The sequence below is a fragment of the Charadrius vociferus genome, unplaced genomic scaffold (assembly GCF_000708025.1).
Source record: "Charadrius vociferus isolate BGI_N301 unplaced genomic scaffold, ASM70802v2 scaffold1677, whole genome shotgun sequence".
NCBI classification, from domain to species: Eukaryota; Metazoa; Chordata; class Aves; order Charadriiformes; family Charadriidae; genus Charadrius; species Charadrius vociferus.
In genome coordinates, this window is record NW_009649298.1 from 117,500 (window position 1) to 132,249 (window position 14,750).

At 39.9% G+C, this 14,750-nt stretch overlaps 1 protein-coding gene across 2 annotated transcripts in view; it reads right to left on the reverse strand.

Moving 5' to 3' along the window:
* Window positions 1-14,750, reverse strand: part of SMARCE1 (SWI/SNF related, matrix associated, actin dependent regulator of chromatin, subfamily e, member 1) — a 14,844-nt gene continuing 94 nt past the window's right edge. Inside the window, exons 2-10 of one of the 2 annotated variants that reach the window (XM_009889102.1) lie at window positions 14,222-14,265; window positions 11,051-11,155; window positions 8,620-8,700; window positions 7,370-7,501; window positions 5,640-5,811; window positions 2,926-3,098; window positions 1,854-1,955; window positions 1,131-1,341; window positions 1-321 (exon numbers count right to left, since the gene is read on the reverse strand). In XM_009889102.1, the coding sequence (XP_009887404.1) occupies window positions 110-321; window positions 1,131-1,341; window positions 1,854-1,955; window positions 2,926-3,098; window positions 5,640-5,811; window positions 7,370-7,501; window positions 8,620-8,700; window positions 11,051-11,155; window positions 14,222-14,265 (1,232 nt within the window). In that variant the 3' untranslated portion in view covers window positions 1-109. Of the gene's footprint in view, window positions 322-1,130; window positions 1,342-1,853; window positions 1,956-2,925; window positions 3,099-5,639; window positions 5,812-7,369; window positions 7,502-8,619; window positions 8,701-11,050; window positions 11,156-14,221; window positions 14,267-14,750 lie in introns of those variants that run through there. The other variant, XM_009889103.1, reaches the window with a different exon arrangement.

Sequence of the window (14,750 nt, forward strand, 5' to 3'; positions counted from 1 at the left end):
AAAACCCTTTGGAGACGAGTGATAGAGGCAAGGGAGATACAAAAGCCGTGAGCACATTTTGAAATCAAAACAGTACTTCATTAAAAAGACACATGAAGTAAGTCAATATTTATTCTTTCTTCTCGCTATCCTCAGCGGTGGGGTCTGCGGGAGGCTCTTCAACTGTCGCGCTATTGCTCTCCGACCCAGTGTTGCTGTCACTGGTCCCCTCCTCCGCTGTACTATCGACCCCTTCTTGGCCGCTCTCCTTATCATCTGGGGTAGATGTTCCTTCTTCACCGTTCTGCTGGTTTTCTGTGCTCTCTTCTGGGTGAGGCTCTTCTGGAATAAGATATTTCTCAGTGTCATTTACATGCCAATACATTTATTTAGGTTGTGCAATTAGAATTTCAGAAGAAACAATCTAATAAATCCAGGTATTCCCTAGCAGCTATTTCTGTCACTCCAAATGGGCAGTAACAGGCACAGCTCTGAAAGGCCTCTCCGTGCTCAGGTGCTGCCACAGTGTCCTGAAAGTCACCTTCAGCTACGTGACCTCAGAAGTACAGCCGCAAGAAAGCCACGTGCATCGTTAAACCAGAAGCACTTGAACTCCCTGGTCCCCTTTCCCTTCCGTCCGTACTGTTACAGCAATGACTCCCCGACATTAACCACCAACACTCTCAAATAAAAGTATTTCTAAGGTCAGTGTACAAACACAGGGAAAACCTGCAGATCACCCACCCTGTACGAGCAGCACAGAAAGAAATGCCGTTCTGTCATCCTTGCTAGATGCCAACATTGGGACAAGGAGAGACTCTCAGTTGCTCCTCGCTAACCAATGTCTAAAAGGCGAGTTAGGTTTAGAAAGCAATTTTCTCTTCCCTTAGGTACATCACACACAAAGCTTTACACAGGGCTGTGTGGGATCGCAGCCTCTTCCTTTTTTAAAGAGGAGCAATTTAAGCAGAAGAAAGCAAATGCCTGTGTTCACCAAGATGAAGTTAACTATTCTGAATATTGTTCTTCTGAAGCCTTTCTTCTTACCAACAGCAGAAACACGAGGCGCTCCTGGCTACGCTCAGCCTCTACAGAGATACTTTAATGCTGATCGTTCGAGAATTCTGAAGCGGGTCTTCAAATGCTGTTACCTGTCTCCATTGGAGCACTCTCCTCTTCCTTCTTCTCCTCTATCTTGTTAGCTGCCTGTTCTTCCTCAGCTGCGATGTTATTTTGACTGCGCTCGGCTTGCTCCGCTGCTTCTTTTTCCCTTTCCTCCTGCCTCTTGCGAGCCTGTTCCTCAGCTTGAGCAATTTCAGCTGCAATTTTTTCCATGTCCACTTCCACTTTCAAACTGCATAACTAGCAATTAAAAAAGAAGAAAGCTCTTTTACTGTCTCAGTTACACTGAAAAATAAAACATCAGTAACACCCAATTATGAGTTCAATATTTCTACATGTGGCATAATTCTTTTGATTTGACAGTTTACATGAAAAGCTTCAGTAACTAGGGAGGGAGATACAAGCAAGTCAACAGCAACAAAAGAGGGGAGGAAGAAACAACCTAAACCTTGTTACTTGACCGCAGCCATGGGCAGAGCAGTGTGCTCTCCCCAGCGGCGTCAGGCCGCCTTCCCTGAACTCACCCAGTCAGGCCTGAAGGCACTTTAAACTGTACTGGCTGAATGTCACCACTAAAGGTCACTGAAGGAGCATGAAATAACACATGTGCTGTCCCCCTTCCGACACCCCCGGGACACTGCAGGCAGTCACACCTCACTGAACACAGAACTAGACAGAAGCAGGCAGAGCACTCGTACAAACGGGTAACTAACAGACTCCTCAGAGTACGCAGAGAGAAGCGGGAGTTGTACCCTTTTAAGCTCGTTGTTAAAGGATTCTGTGCTTTCCAAAAACTTCCTCTTCTTTTCCTGGTGACGCTCTTCAATTTGCAGAAGCTCAGCCTCTAGTTTACGCTGGAAACGAAATAAACATTACGAACCTTACACGCGGTCATCTGAAGAACTGGAGAAAATTTACAGCTACGTACAAAAATATTTAGACCAGTATTTTAAAATATGCCTATATAATACATAAACATCCTTATGCCTTCCTTGATCTAATACCCGATAGCTGAGAAGCTCATAATAAGAAGTACGAACAACAGACGGGTCTATGCAGTCATTCGGGATCGGCTGGGCATACTGTAAATGAAAGACGGTATGTACTTGGGGTGAATCCTCCAGCACAAAATCTATGCCTTATACACCCCTCCCCACTTACATTCGCTGAAGGAGAAACACCACAGTTCAAAAGGAAGGAGGGATAGCACCCCCCTTCTTTCGTTAATTAAGAAAAGCAATAAATCTCTTTCTAATTCTGGTGTCTCAGTTTTCTTCACCTACATGGACACTGACTGTTCCGACGGGGCTCTCCTGTTAACGTGCCCCTTGGGAGAATACGGGCATACGCCCCACCAAAGCGAGGTGAAACGTGCAAGTGGGACCTCACTAGATTTCCTTGTATGCATTTAACTTTCCATGAAAAGAATGTTACAATAGGGAGGATTTACTGTAATAAAGAATAATTACAAACAAGATTATGTGCCGTAAGCTACCTGGAAGTCACAACTCCGCCAGTACCCGTTGAACAGAAGACTTGCACTACATACAGAGGGCTCTGTATAACAATGAGGAGCTATGGAATTAATACTAAAGACACCCTGAAGAACAAAATACAGTTTAACATGATTCTCAGTAACAAAGGAGCACAGAAGGTGAAGTCTCACATCCTGCAACTCCCAAGCGAACCCAGAGATTAGCTACTGGAGCGTACAGAACATTGACACCCAACAAGAATAGTCATGTAGATGATCAAACGATCCGAGACTTGGAGTACAGCCCAACGCCATTATGTTTTAGCTGCTTTCGTATCATTTATCTTTACCTGATGAACCATTAAAGACTGAACCTGGCGTTTAAGAACTTGCATTCTGGCTGTAGTGACGACAGAGCGGACATCGGGCACCACACTTTCACTCAGGATCTCACTGATGAGACGATGGTTTCTTTGGAACCGAGCTGTGGCTGTGTGCTTCATAGAAAATCCATCGTCGTAATCTGAAACAAGAGGTTTAAGTGTAATTGCTTTAATTCCGCAAAGTAAGTACCAGGTCTAGTAACACTGCACCCACATTACCACTAATTAAAACAAAATAAAAACCTTAACACCAGTTGCTGTCATGTCACGAAGTTCATACAAATATAGAATGTGAGGTAATCAGAAAAAAGACAATATGAGGATAGAACACCGTGTACACTGGCGCAGCTGTAACAGCTACGGTTTTACATGCGTTTCCCACATGTCTGAAATTTAGCTTGACCTCGTTATTTAATGCATTGCTCTCCACACTTCCAGAGTCAGAGGAACTATTAATGCACCAAATAAAAAACCCAATTAATTGGGTATTAAACGATATCCACTGCAAAACACCAACAGGAGAGCGACTCCTCTATAAATAAGCTTTGCAGCAAAGATCAAAAAGACTTACTTTTTGAAAAGTGCGGAATGAAAGCACGAAGCAGTGATACATGTTTACTCATCACTGAAATTCATAGTAATGTAATGAGGGTATCCAATTATTTATTTATTTATAGTAAATGCAGTTCTCCAAAGAACAGCGACTGAAGAAAAAAACCAAACACGCTTCAGGAGAAAAAGCACATAAGGAGACAGGTCGAGTGCTGCTCCCCTTGTAAGTTTCTTGCACAGAAAAGAAACTAAAGAAGCCCAACAGGAACCAAACTGTCCTGTCCGACACGCACCCAGAGGATTAATGACAAAGATCTAAAGAGTATTTCAGGTCAAGGATTTTTTTTTTTCTCTGATCAAATTAGAAGAGCTTCCAATTTATGGCAAGATACTGAACTTTGACAATTTTAACCCAGTGACAGAATTTAACACGAAGTACAGCAGTACGGATTGCACTAGGTACTCATTTTAAAAGTAAAATTCAGTTTGATGCTACAAAGGAGAACAAAATAACATGTTTTCCTGTATCTAGCAGCACTCAAAAGCTTCCAACCCATAGAGGACAGAAGTCTTCTGATTTTTTCTGTATTTCTTGAAGGAAAGCAGGTGAAGCCTTTCAACATTGTAAAAATCAAAACACGGTCTGCAGTTTTGGTATCAAGTACCTATCTACAAAACAGACTCGGAAAAATTCAAGTCAAACTTTAAAGCACAGTAATTAAATAGCATAAAGTACTGGTGAGGAAACAAACTTGGAAGAAACTTCTGTGAGTATAATTCATATTTAGTTGAGTGTTAAAATCAGTTAAGCAACAGTATGAACTATCTTCCAGAATGATGTCATGCGGAAAAGTCCAGAAGTTGAATTTATTTTACATGAAGTTTTCCTAATGGAGATTACTCTCCAACTATTCACAGCAGTCTCATGGAGAACGCTAACATATCATGCCAGAAAATACTACCAAAGAAGAGAACCAGTTTAATGAGTTTGTCTCCTTTATCTCAAAGTGTTACGTTCAGTTTCTCATTGAGGTATCTGACTAAATAAAGCAGAAAGAGAAAAATAGTGGGAAGACAATAGATTGGCAGAAGACGAAGAAGCATTAAGCAAACTGATCCCCTTAAAGTTGTGTCTTTGTCCTCTTAAGATCCTTTTATGCTAAAAATTCTCGAGCCTGGTGACATGCAGGATCACACAGAAGCAACACTTCTGTCCCAGGAATAACTTGCTGTTTTGTCCCAGATACGAAGAGATGCTGCTCAGGGTGTAGGGCAGCCGCGTCTGGCCGAGTCCACTTGGCCCCGCCAGCACAGGACAGTTTGAAGTCCCCGGATGCCAGCTACCGGGACACCAAATGTATCAACAGGAATTCTGCAGTTACCTCACCCTGGGGAAAGCGCTGTTCGCCATGAGCTTTCTCTCACGGGTACACTTTTACAAGGGGGGAGAAAAAAAAAAAAAAGGGTGTAACTGACTGAGTACATTTTTCACCCTCAGGTTTCAACAGGTATTTGGTCACGGATTTAAAAGCAGACATGAGGTCTGTGAGTCTGGGTTTTCCCACTGGGTGGGGTGCATTTCCTCACAGACAAATAAACTTTCAGAATTTTCTCATCAAGGTGTCAGCAGCAAGGGTAACTTATTTCCTAAACAATCTCAACTGACAGTTGTTGAACGCATTCAAAGTTCAGGTGCTCCTAATCACACCAGAACTCTGCTTGTCAGAATTATGTTCTTCTGGTAATAAAGCACGAAATTCCATTCAAGCTGGATTAAATCAGGCATCTAAGCCTTTTATAATGCATATGTTAAAGCCATTACAGAGCTTTAAGCAGACTGACTTGTTTTGAACTGTGAGCATTACTTCACACCTAATTAAGGGCTGGAATAACTTTTGCCCCTGGCTTACCACCTTAGTTTTTGGAAACAAGACCTAGTCAGCTGTTAGCTGTATGAAACAAAACGTGATAAAGAAAATCAGTATTAAAGGCACCAAAACAGAAAAGAAGTCACATTAAGCATTGTGAAAGTTGTACAGCGGTAGTTTTCTGTATCTGGCATCCGTTTAGACTGTCGGTCCTGTAATGAGACTCTCACTGGACCTGCATACAAACTCCTTGCCGCTTACCGTCTGGGTCTTCCGCGGGCTGTATACTCATGTAAGGTTCGCCCTTCTCCATGCGCGACTGCCTTTGGCGGCTTTCTTCTTCCAACGCTGCCTCAGCACGACTTTTTGCGTTGATGTAGGCAAGGTACGCAGGAGAGTTATGGTAGGCCTTCATGGACTCATTGTACTCTATCTGAAACGTGACCAATATTGTTTGATTGCACCATTGGACGATTTCAGACTTGACATAACTGTAGCCTGTACAACTCAAACTGCAGTTACACAAAGCCATTTTGCATCATCTGGCGGATACACAAATGACCATATTCTCTCAGTCTTTCTTTTTACAAATTAGAGCTTCTTCCATAGTCATTTATGTTTGAAAAACACTAGCTGGACTTTTAGGTACATTTCAGGTTTAATACCTGAGAAGTCTTACAATAGTTTAGTTTTATAAGATTTAAAAATCAAACACCTCAGAACAAGGCATTTATGATCAGACAAACTCTGATAAGATAAGAACAAATGAGTTAAAATAGTCTCAGTAATTCTCTGGAGTTCAAACTAGATCTTTGATTCTGATTTCTTCTCTTTCTTTATTCCAGTATGTCACGGAACAGTTTTCAAAATAATTTACAATTTTTCCATTCTTTGACCCATCCCTGCACTGGGATGATACAGAATGCCGCAGCCAGACCACTGTCTCCTTCTGGTAGCACAACTGCATCACTACTTTCACCATCTCTGAAGTATTTTTCCTTGAATCGCTTTCTTTAATCTCACTATTAAAATGTGCCAAGTCTAGATTTTGTACAACGATTTGTGATATTTCCAATGAAAAATGAGATATAATCTACGATATTACTAAAAGTACCTAAACATCTTGTTTTCTTTACGATTAGGACTGGAATCCTTCTACTGAGGCACTGTACAAATATAAACAGGATGGCCCCTGCCCCAAGGAGCTTACAATCTAAACATCATTACCAAGTTAAAAAATAGAATTCCTTGATTATTTTTTTTTTTCCAACTAAGAGCCCAGTTTTGAAGTACTTCTCCACTGAATTGGAATAAAACCAGCTTAGGTTTGAGCAGGTTACACACAGCCTCAGATGCCTACCAGGTTTAAGCACAACACAGCAGCTCGACAATTCTCCCTTTGTACCTCAGGTTCACAATAACGGCCTTGTGAAGGTCCTCACCACTTACCAGCCTGGACACACGAGGCAGCTGTCATCTTTTGTCACCAAACCCAAACCACAACAAACCCCTAGAAGTGGTAGCATTTTTCTATTAAGAAACAAAACACTATGCCATAGCGTGGAGTTACACCAGATCACACCATGAAAACCAAACCCCGCGTGACTGGAAGTCTGTTATGAACCCGTTCATGACAATAGCAGTAGCTGCAGAGCACCAGTTTTGAAAGAGGATTTTGGTGTTGAGACAATCTTTTCAATACTGATGTTGTACAGTCAAATCCATTCATTAAACAGTTAAAATCGACACTCAATTATAAATACTTCATTTTGAATTAGGTCTAAAAACTGACCAGTCACAGTTGATGTACTGTTATTTAAAAAAAAAAAAAAAAATCTAAAAGACGTGTCAGGACATACTTCCATTTAAGTTACATACAGGGGTCTCGTGAATGCCTCATACACCACTGCATGGGTAAGATGAATTTTTCTTCTCAGACCAGTTCCTAGAAGAATCAGCTGTAATAAACATCCCAGATTTCTTCCATTTACCTTTTCAGCTTCATATTCATTCAAATACTCTTGCTTCTCTTCATCAGTGAGATCTCGCCACATTCCTCCAATAATCTTGCCAATTTCCCATAACTTCAAATCAGGATTGGACGCCTTCACTTGGTCCCAGACCTTAACAGAAACAGCTGGAGCTTTACTAATGATATCTAAATACTTCCAAATTAAACATTTTATATTGTCATCTCAGTGTTCTTTCTGGAATCACCATGAAAAACAGGATTAAGTTAGGAACGAGTCTGGCTAAACTATCTCGATTATTTTCTGGGGCAGGAAGTCAGTAGGAAGCCATCTACTGAAACAGGCAATTGTTGAAATGGCTTTGCTTTCATGAGAATATGGCCTTTAACCCTCTTAATTCTCTTCTTAAAAGCACATCGCTGCATCTCTGGGAAAAAAAATGCTACTGAGTAAACACATCCAGCAGTAGATTACGATAAAGAGCACTGAGCTTTTCAGATCAGAATGTAACATTTCAAAATATTTTTCAGTCTTGCTGATCAATTTGAGTTCCAACAAGTTCTGACTCCACCAAAAAAGTTTCTAACTTTATAGGGGAAAAAAAAAAGAGGAGAGCTGCCAGCGTTATTTCTTGCTGTGCCACTTGACTTTTTTTTTTTTTTTGTTGATGGTTTTTTGCCTAAGACAGACACGCTGGTAAAGATACTTTACCAGAAGTGGAAGAAATTCCTTCTGGCTCACCCGCTTCAGACAGGCTGACATGCCCTCCCCATGCCCCATCAGATTTCAGACTCCACAAGAGTCTCTCTCCTACTTTCTGTCAAACAGTTCATAGAATAGCGAAGCAAACGTTGCCACTAGGTTGGTGAAGGAGAACATGCAAAGTCCACTCATTGCTACTCTTCAGTCCAGCTACAGCACTGTACCAAGCCCAGTATACCGCAAGGAATACTTCCTTTATATAAAAAAGTTCTGTCAGTAAGTCACAGGAACTTCTGATTGTGGCAGGGTGGATCCTTGTCAGCAGAGACAGTGGTAGTAATTATCATTTTAGAGAAAACTTTTCCCCCCAGAAATTGGCAACTGCATGAACAGACTACTGCTGCCTTTATTCTGAAGGGCAATGCATCTGTACTTTACAATTCCCTTAAAAGAATGTGCAGGCTGTTAGAAGTAAAAGTTTAGAAGCTGCAACTAAGATAACAGCAATTAATTGTTAGCACATACGCACACTAACTTTTATTATTACTTGTTTGACACTGTATACCCACCTTCCGGCTGTACCTCATGTAGGGCATCAGGGGCTTGTCTGGGGGTTTGGGGGGCTTTGGAATGGTAATACCAGAGGAAGCCTATAAAAGAACCGAATAAATCCACTCGTTAATGTGATCGCTGGGCAGTTTCTATACACAGTAGTTTTGGAAAACACTCATTCTTGTGCAGTTAACACAAACCAACCACACGCACCCCCACCAAGAGAAGCAAGCAACATCACCAAAAAAACTGCCCGAACTGTGAACGGGTACTAACTACAGCTGGTCCTCACAATAGTATTTTTCCAATTTAAGTTTGTCCTTTTATCTGTAGTTTACAGAGTAGTAACTAGGTAAATCTTCAAAAGGGCTCCATATTCTTAAAACTGAAATACACAGCTTAGAGATTTACATGGAAACACCAATCCCAGCAGCTTGTTTTTCTCACTTCTGATGAGCAATTTATTGTACCTGTTTTGACAAATTTACTGTGGCTACTGTACAGGTGAGAGAAGAAAAGGAGAAAGTTTAAGATCACGAAGTTATCAAGACATGTTTTCATTTTCAAATCATTTTAGCAATATATTTGTCTGCAAAATATGGCAGTGGTAATTTGGAGATATTTTACAATATCTCATTGTAAAAAGATAACAACCCTATGCAGCTGATCTGTCAATATGTGCATGATTTGTATCCAAGCTGTACCTAATTGTCCAAATTAGCCTGTAATAGCCTTCTGTGCTCTCATCTCCCTTTAGCTTTGTACGCTGTCAAACACATTGCCTGCACTAAACAAAAGGACACCGAGCACTAACTGTTGCTGATGGAAAGCAGCTGCATCCCCTCTTGTCCCCTCAACCTACGGAACACCTGACGGGGTTTTCTCCTAAAATACTGCAGTAACGTCACAGCCCTCGTCACCTGCAGGTTCTGCAAACCTCCACTCTTCAAGCACTTACGCATGCAAGGAGTTCTGTTACATGAAGTGGGAGCATTTTGATGAAAAGAGAAACCAGTTTCAAGATTTTTCAGGATTACGGCCATAGACAAGCAAATACTCGCATTTGGCCAAGAAGGCTCATGTTCAGTATTCAGCTTTCAAATTTTTCCTCCTGATATTTTTTGTTTTGCTGAATTTATGGAGCTCTGTGAAACAATGCATACAGAATTGTGTATCGATATAAATAATGTACATGAGGTATATGCATTACCAAAATGTATACATATATACACATACAGATGGATTTGAAAAACATTAACAGAAATTGTTTAATGCTTTTAAATTAACAGGAATTTAAAGACACCATACATATATTGATATATGCATGGCGGAGAAGGCTGTATATGCTTATGACATACAGAAACAATGAAAGTTCTCAGACAAAACCTAACTTATTCTTGTATAAGGAAAAAAGTTTATGTTCAGATAGTACGTTCAGTCAAGTTCCAGCTTGTATGGGGAAGGTCTCTTTTGTAAATGTTTTAACAAACCAGATGAACTTCCTATATGAAGTCTGAAAGAAGGTTTATGTAAGAGAGGCATAAAAAGAATACACTTCATTAAAAGCACTATGTCTCTGTTCTTTGAGAAATTTTTACATCATGTTCCAAGCTGATCAGATGTTTTGAGGTAGAAAGTTTTACATGAAAAATCTTAAAAGTTATGAGAATTACAGGAACTTAGAAAAAAATAATCAGGGATTTACTCTATTTCTGTTGTGTTAGTTATGAAACTGTTACACTTCCACAGTCTATTTTTGTTCCTAACTGCATCCAATGCTCAGGACTTAATTTGTATTTGAAAGAAGCTGTCACCTCTCATCTCTTGACTCCATCTCTCTTTGTTCACTCCATGAAAAATGAATTTAACATCCATTTTCCACACACTGACAGAGTACGTAAGATCTGAAAGGATTCTATCTTATTACCACCACACTTTTATTGAAAAAAAAATAAATTCTGAACTTGGGACTTTGCAGTTATTACCAGACTCAGACTGGAAAGAAAAACAAAGGCTTGCATCTGTCGCATAGCTCAATAGTATGATGCAACCACTACCAACAACCTCCAGTTTGCAAAATGTTCTTCCTTATTTTCGTGCCAATAAACCTTAATAAAATGAGTAGTTCCCTCCCTCCAATAATTTGTACCCATGCTACAGAACTTCTCCCTAAGCATGCAGCGGTCACTGAAGACCACAAAGTCTGTTTGGAGTTCTGCATCATACACGATTACCACAATTTTTTCTCTGCGGAGTAGAAGTCCATTTTCCTGCAAAAGGTTTCAGAGTGAAAGGGAAGGGGGGTAGGGGTGGGGAATAAGAATCAGAAGTAATGTTTTGTTTTTATAAAGAAGTGGCAGCAGCCAAGACTCAGAAGAACCTAACTCTAAAGCCATTTCTGGTCAATTCCTGTTGTTTGCCGGATGATGTAATAGTTGATTCTCCTACCGTGACCCGGCTGTTGGTGCCCGGGTTCCCTCCCAGCCTGTAGTTGTTGTAGGCCAGATGGCTGTATGGATTGTATCCCACAAACCCTGGTGTGCTGGGCATTTGCTGATGGAAACAAATGAGACAAAAACACGAATGAGAAATGAGCTCAAACGAGGAAAACACAGAAATGAAAATGAACTGCAATATGGCATGCAAAAGCAACCAGAATTTAAACAAGCAAATGAGGTGTAGCAGTTGGTATCTTCTCAACACACAAAACTTACTCCAGTATAAACCTATTAAGGAAACAGGATTTTTAAGCAAACATATCACTACAAATTTCTGTCTGAAGTTGGTCATTTTATTTCTATGACATGTGTAACTCATTTAAACAAGTATTCTATAAATCCAGCTCACGGCTAATAAATTTTTCCAACATCAGCTACCAAGTAATTCAGGAAGACTCTTATATCCGAAGCGTTGCGTTAAGCTCACACGGCAGCACAGCACACAGTAACTGGGCAGAAATCCCCAGTGTCAACATCTACTATACCAAGGAACCATCATTCCGCCTTTCCAACAAACATTATACTGTCAATAAACAGGGGGAGGGTGAAATCTCTCAAAGCACCATCTGTGCACCACTACCAGCATCTGAAGACTCTCCTGGTGGTTTGCAAAATTTAAATATTTTGGGGAACTGGGATTGGAAAGCTGGGAGAGAAGACAATTCAGAGATATCCTTCTGTTACGAGGCAGGCTGCAGACTGACAGAGTTGAGGAACCCCTGCAAGAAGATCTACAGGTTAGACACTACAAACTAGTCTTAACAGATCACCGAATCCAAGACAATTTAAGAAGTTAATCAATACATCTTCATTCATTCATTCTTGAAAGTGGATGGATTCGTTCTCACCTCAGTAATGTACAGAAGAATCTAATTTCTTTACAATCCCTTCTTGCTTATCGTCTACATACAATCAAGTATCAGTATTCACTGTATTCTCCTCCTCACATAACCTCTCTCCTGCCTTTTTCCATTGTCCCCCACTTCCAAATCAAATTTTGTTGGAGAAAAAGTATCAACTATTTAATAATAATTGTGATCAAGTCCTGACTGCGGTGGGCCTGTCATGCCATTAGGATTCATGATACCCTGTAGCGTTTCTAGACATTTAAGGATCATCTGCAGTGACCCACTCTTCAGTAGCACTTTGGCCCTAATAAGAAACCCATATGCCAATAGTCTCAAAGTGATTTGCTGACTGGATCCATTCGAGATTACAGTTACAAAAAAATCTACAAATAGGTTGAGGACTCCAAGAACCAAGGTATGACAAATACAAACACCGAACAAAAATAAGCTATAAGCTAAGCTACGTTAACTTGTGAAATTTGCAAGTATGTGTAGACACACTGTAGTTAGTTTATTTCTAAATGTACAAATACAGAGTGAATTTATCCTGTAACAGTCAGCCTTCAGATACATATTTTATTGCCAAACTTTTTGCACTCAGTCACAGCAGTTGACATTTACTCAATCTGTACGCCTGTGATCATGACATACACATTCACTATTTAATAAGACACCATTTTACTATAGTTTTCTGTATTACCATAACAACAGGTTTTGAATATGTTGAACTACACCTCTTCAATAAAACCAGATGACAATTGTAATCTCCGTCTGCTTAATTCTTTATTTCTGCAAGACAGGATTTAAACGTTACAAGGGAACTACCTCGCATTACATGGAGAATTTTTACTTCAGCTATAATACTGTAGTTATGAGAACTACTGGAATTTTGTTGACTGTAGAAACCGGAACGGGCTGTGGAAGAACAAGCAAGGTTATTTGTCTGTTTTAATGCCTTGCGTTAACAGAGCGCAGACCAGGGACTGTAGAAAATAAGTAATACAGAAGATGCTTGAAAGACAGGTAACGCACGTCATCAGTTGCAGTTTTGAAATTTGTTTCATGTACCCTTCTGAAGACTCCTAATTTGACTAACGCATGTACCACATCAGTATCCACCGTTTAGCACCACCTGTATCCACGCTACGTCCCAAGGGAATCACACACATACAGTCACAGATCTCGATGCAGGGATCCAGCTGTAAGAGCGGTCGCCACCATGTTCCTTCTAAGACTGGCACAAATCTATTAAGGTCTGTGCAAAACGAAAACTCTAAACAAACTATGCAAATAAAGTTTTATTTGTGTAAATTTTTAAGAACATAACTTATACATTATATAATTTCCATGCCTCTTCAAATGTAAAGTATGGCACAATAAATTTGAAGGATCACATTTCATCTAAATCCCATCCTGCAGTTTTCTCTGCAGATGCAGAGATCAGGGACACTCTGCTGGATAACAGTTTTCCAATTTTCTTTGGTAAAAAAATTTCACTATAGCATCTTCGCTCGTTCTTCTGTACAAAAGATTTGCATTTTCTCCTGTGAGTATGTTACTCCTAAAATGCAAGCTATTTAGAAATGGGAAGGCTGCAGAAGAGGCGCGTTTTCTTTCAAATGCTCTCCTGACCACAGCACACCTGTGTTTCAAAAAATGTGCTGTCAGGAATGCAACGGGACATGATTCAAAACGACTGTTCATTTCTTCCTCAGTGCCATTCCACACCACTTCACTAGAGTAAAATATTTCTTATGCCGTAGACTCCAAAATACCAGCGATTTCAAGAAATTTGAATAAGACTGGCATCGTGAGTGTTTCATTATTCTGTTATTCAACATAACAGAATTTTGCATACTCCTGGATTCCACTGAACATCAGCTAGGTGCAACAGAAACAGGAAAAAATGCACTGTTTGCCCATAATTTGGGCACAAGTTGAGCAGGAAGTTTTAGAATTAAATATAGCAGCTTGTTCTTAAATATTCCAGTATACTGTTGCAACTCCCTGTGAATAATTTCACCTTTAAGGCTAGATCCTGCAGATACTTTGTAAGCAGCCTTAAAGATGAAACAAGTTTATTCAGCCTCTCTTTCATAAAGTGCTTAAAAAATGAGATTAATTTAAACAATGCATATCATATTAATAATGAAATAAAACTAGTTTGTGTTTCCAATACAGGAAGGTGATGCAACTCCATAATTATTGCTCTGGTAAGTTATTAAAGGCTGTATTACCAGCTCTGTGTTAATGAGAAAAATCACTATACTTACGGTTGCAGGAGCTGGGGTAGGAGGTGGGGCATAAGATGGCCTTTCTGTTAAGATATAAATGTAAGCAATTTTTTTTTTCTTGAAAATTTGAACGAATTCTTTGTAAGGCATCTGCTGTGGCAAGCATTTTTAAGCAATTTACAAAAACAAGACAGAAATCCTACTCTCAAAGGCTTTGCATTTTGCCACTGAAAAGAGTAAAGCAAAGAACACAAGAGAAAGAAAAGAGAGAAAATTTTTAAGACCACACCAGTGCTACATTGCTAGCCTCTTGTTTAGGCATAAGACTGAAGAACATGAAATCCATTTATATGCACATCAATTAGAAAGAGGGTAAGCAAAAATGCAGTGAAACAGGATTTAGGAGAAGCTGTGATATTTAGATTTCCTATGAAAATAATATGCCAGAAAGCTGCCATGGCAAGATTTCAGGCCAAGAGTTTAGTCAGAAATGACTACTCTTCATACCATTCTTTTTAATGTAAGGAATAATAGGAGTATCTCGCTAACAGATTCTGGTGAAACAGCC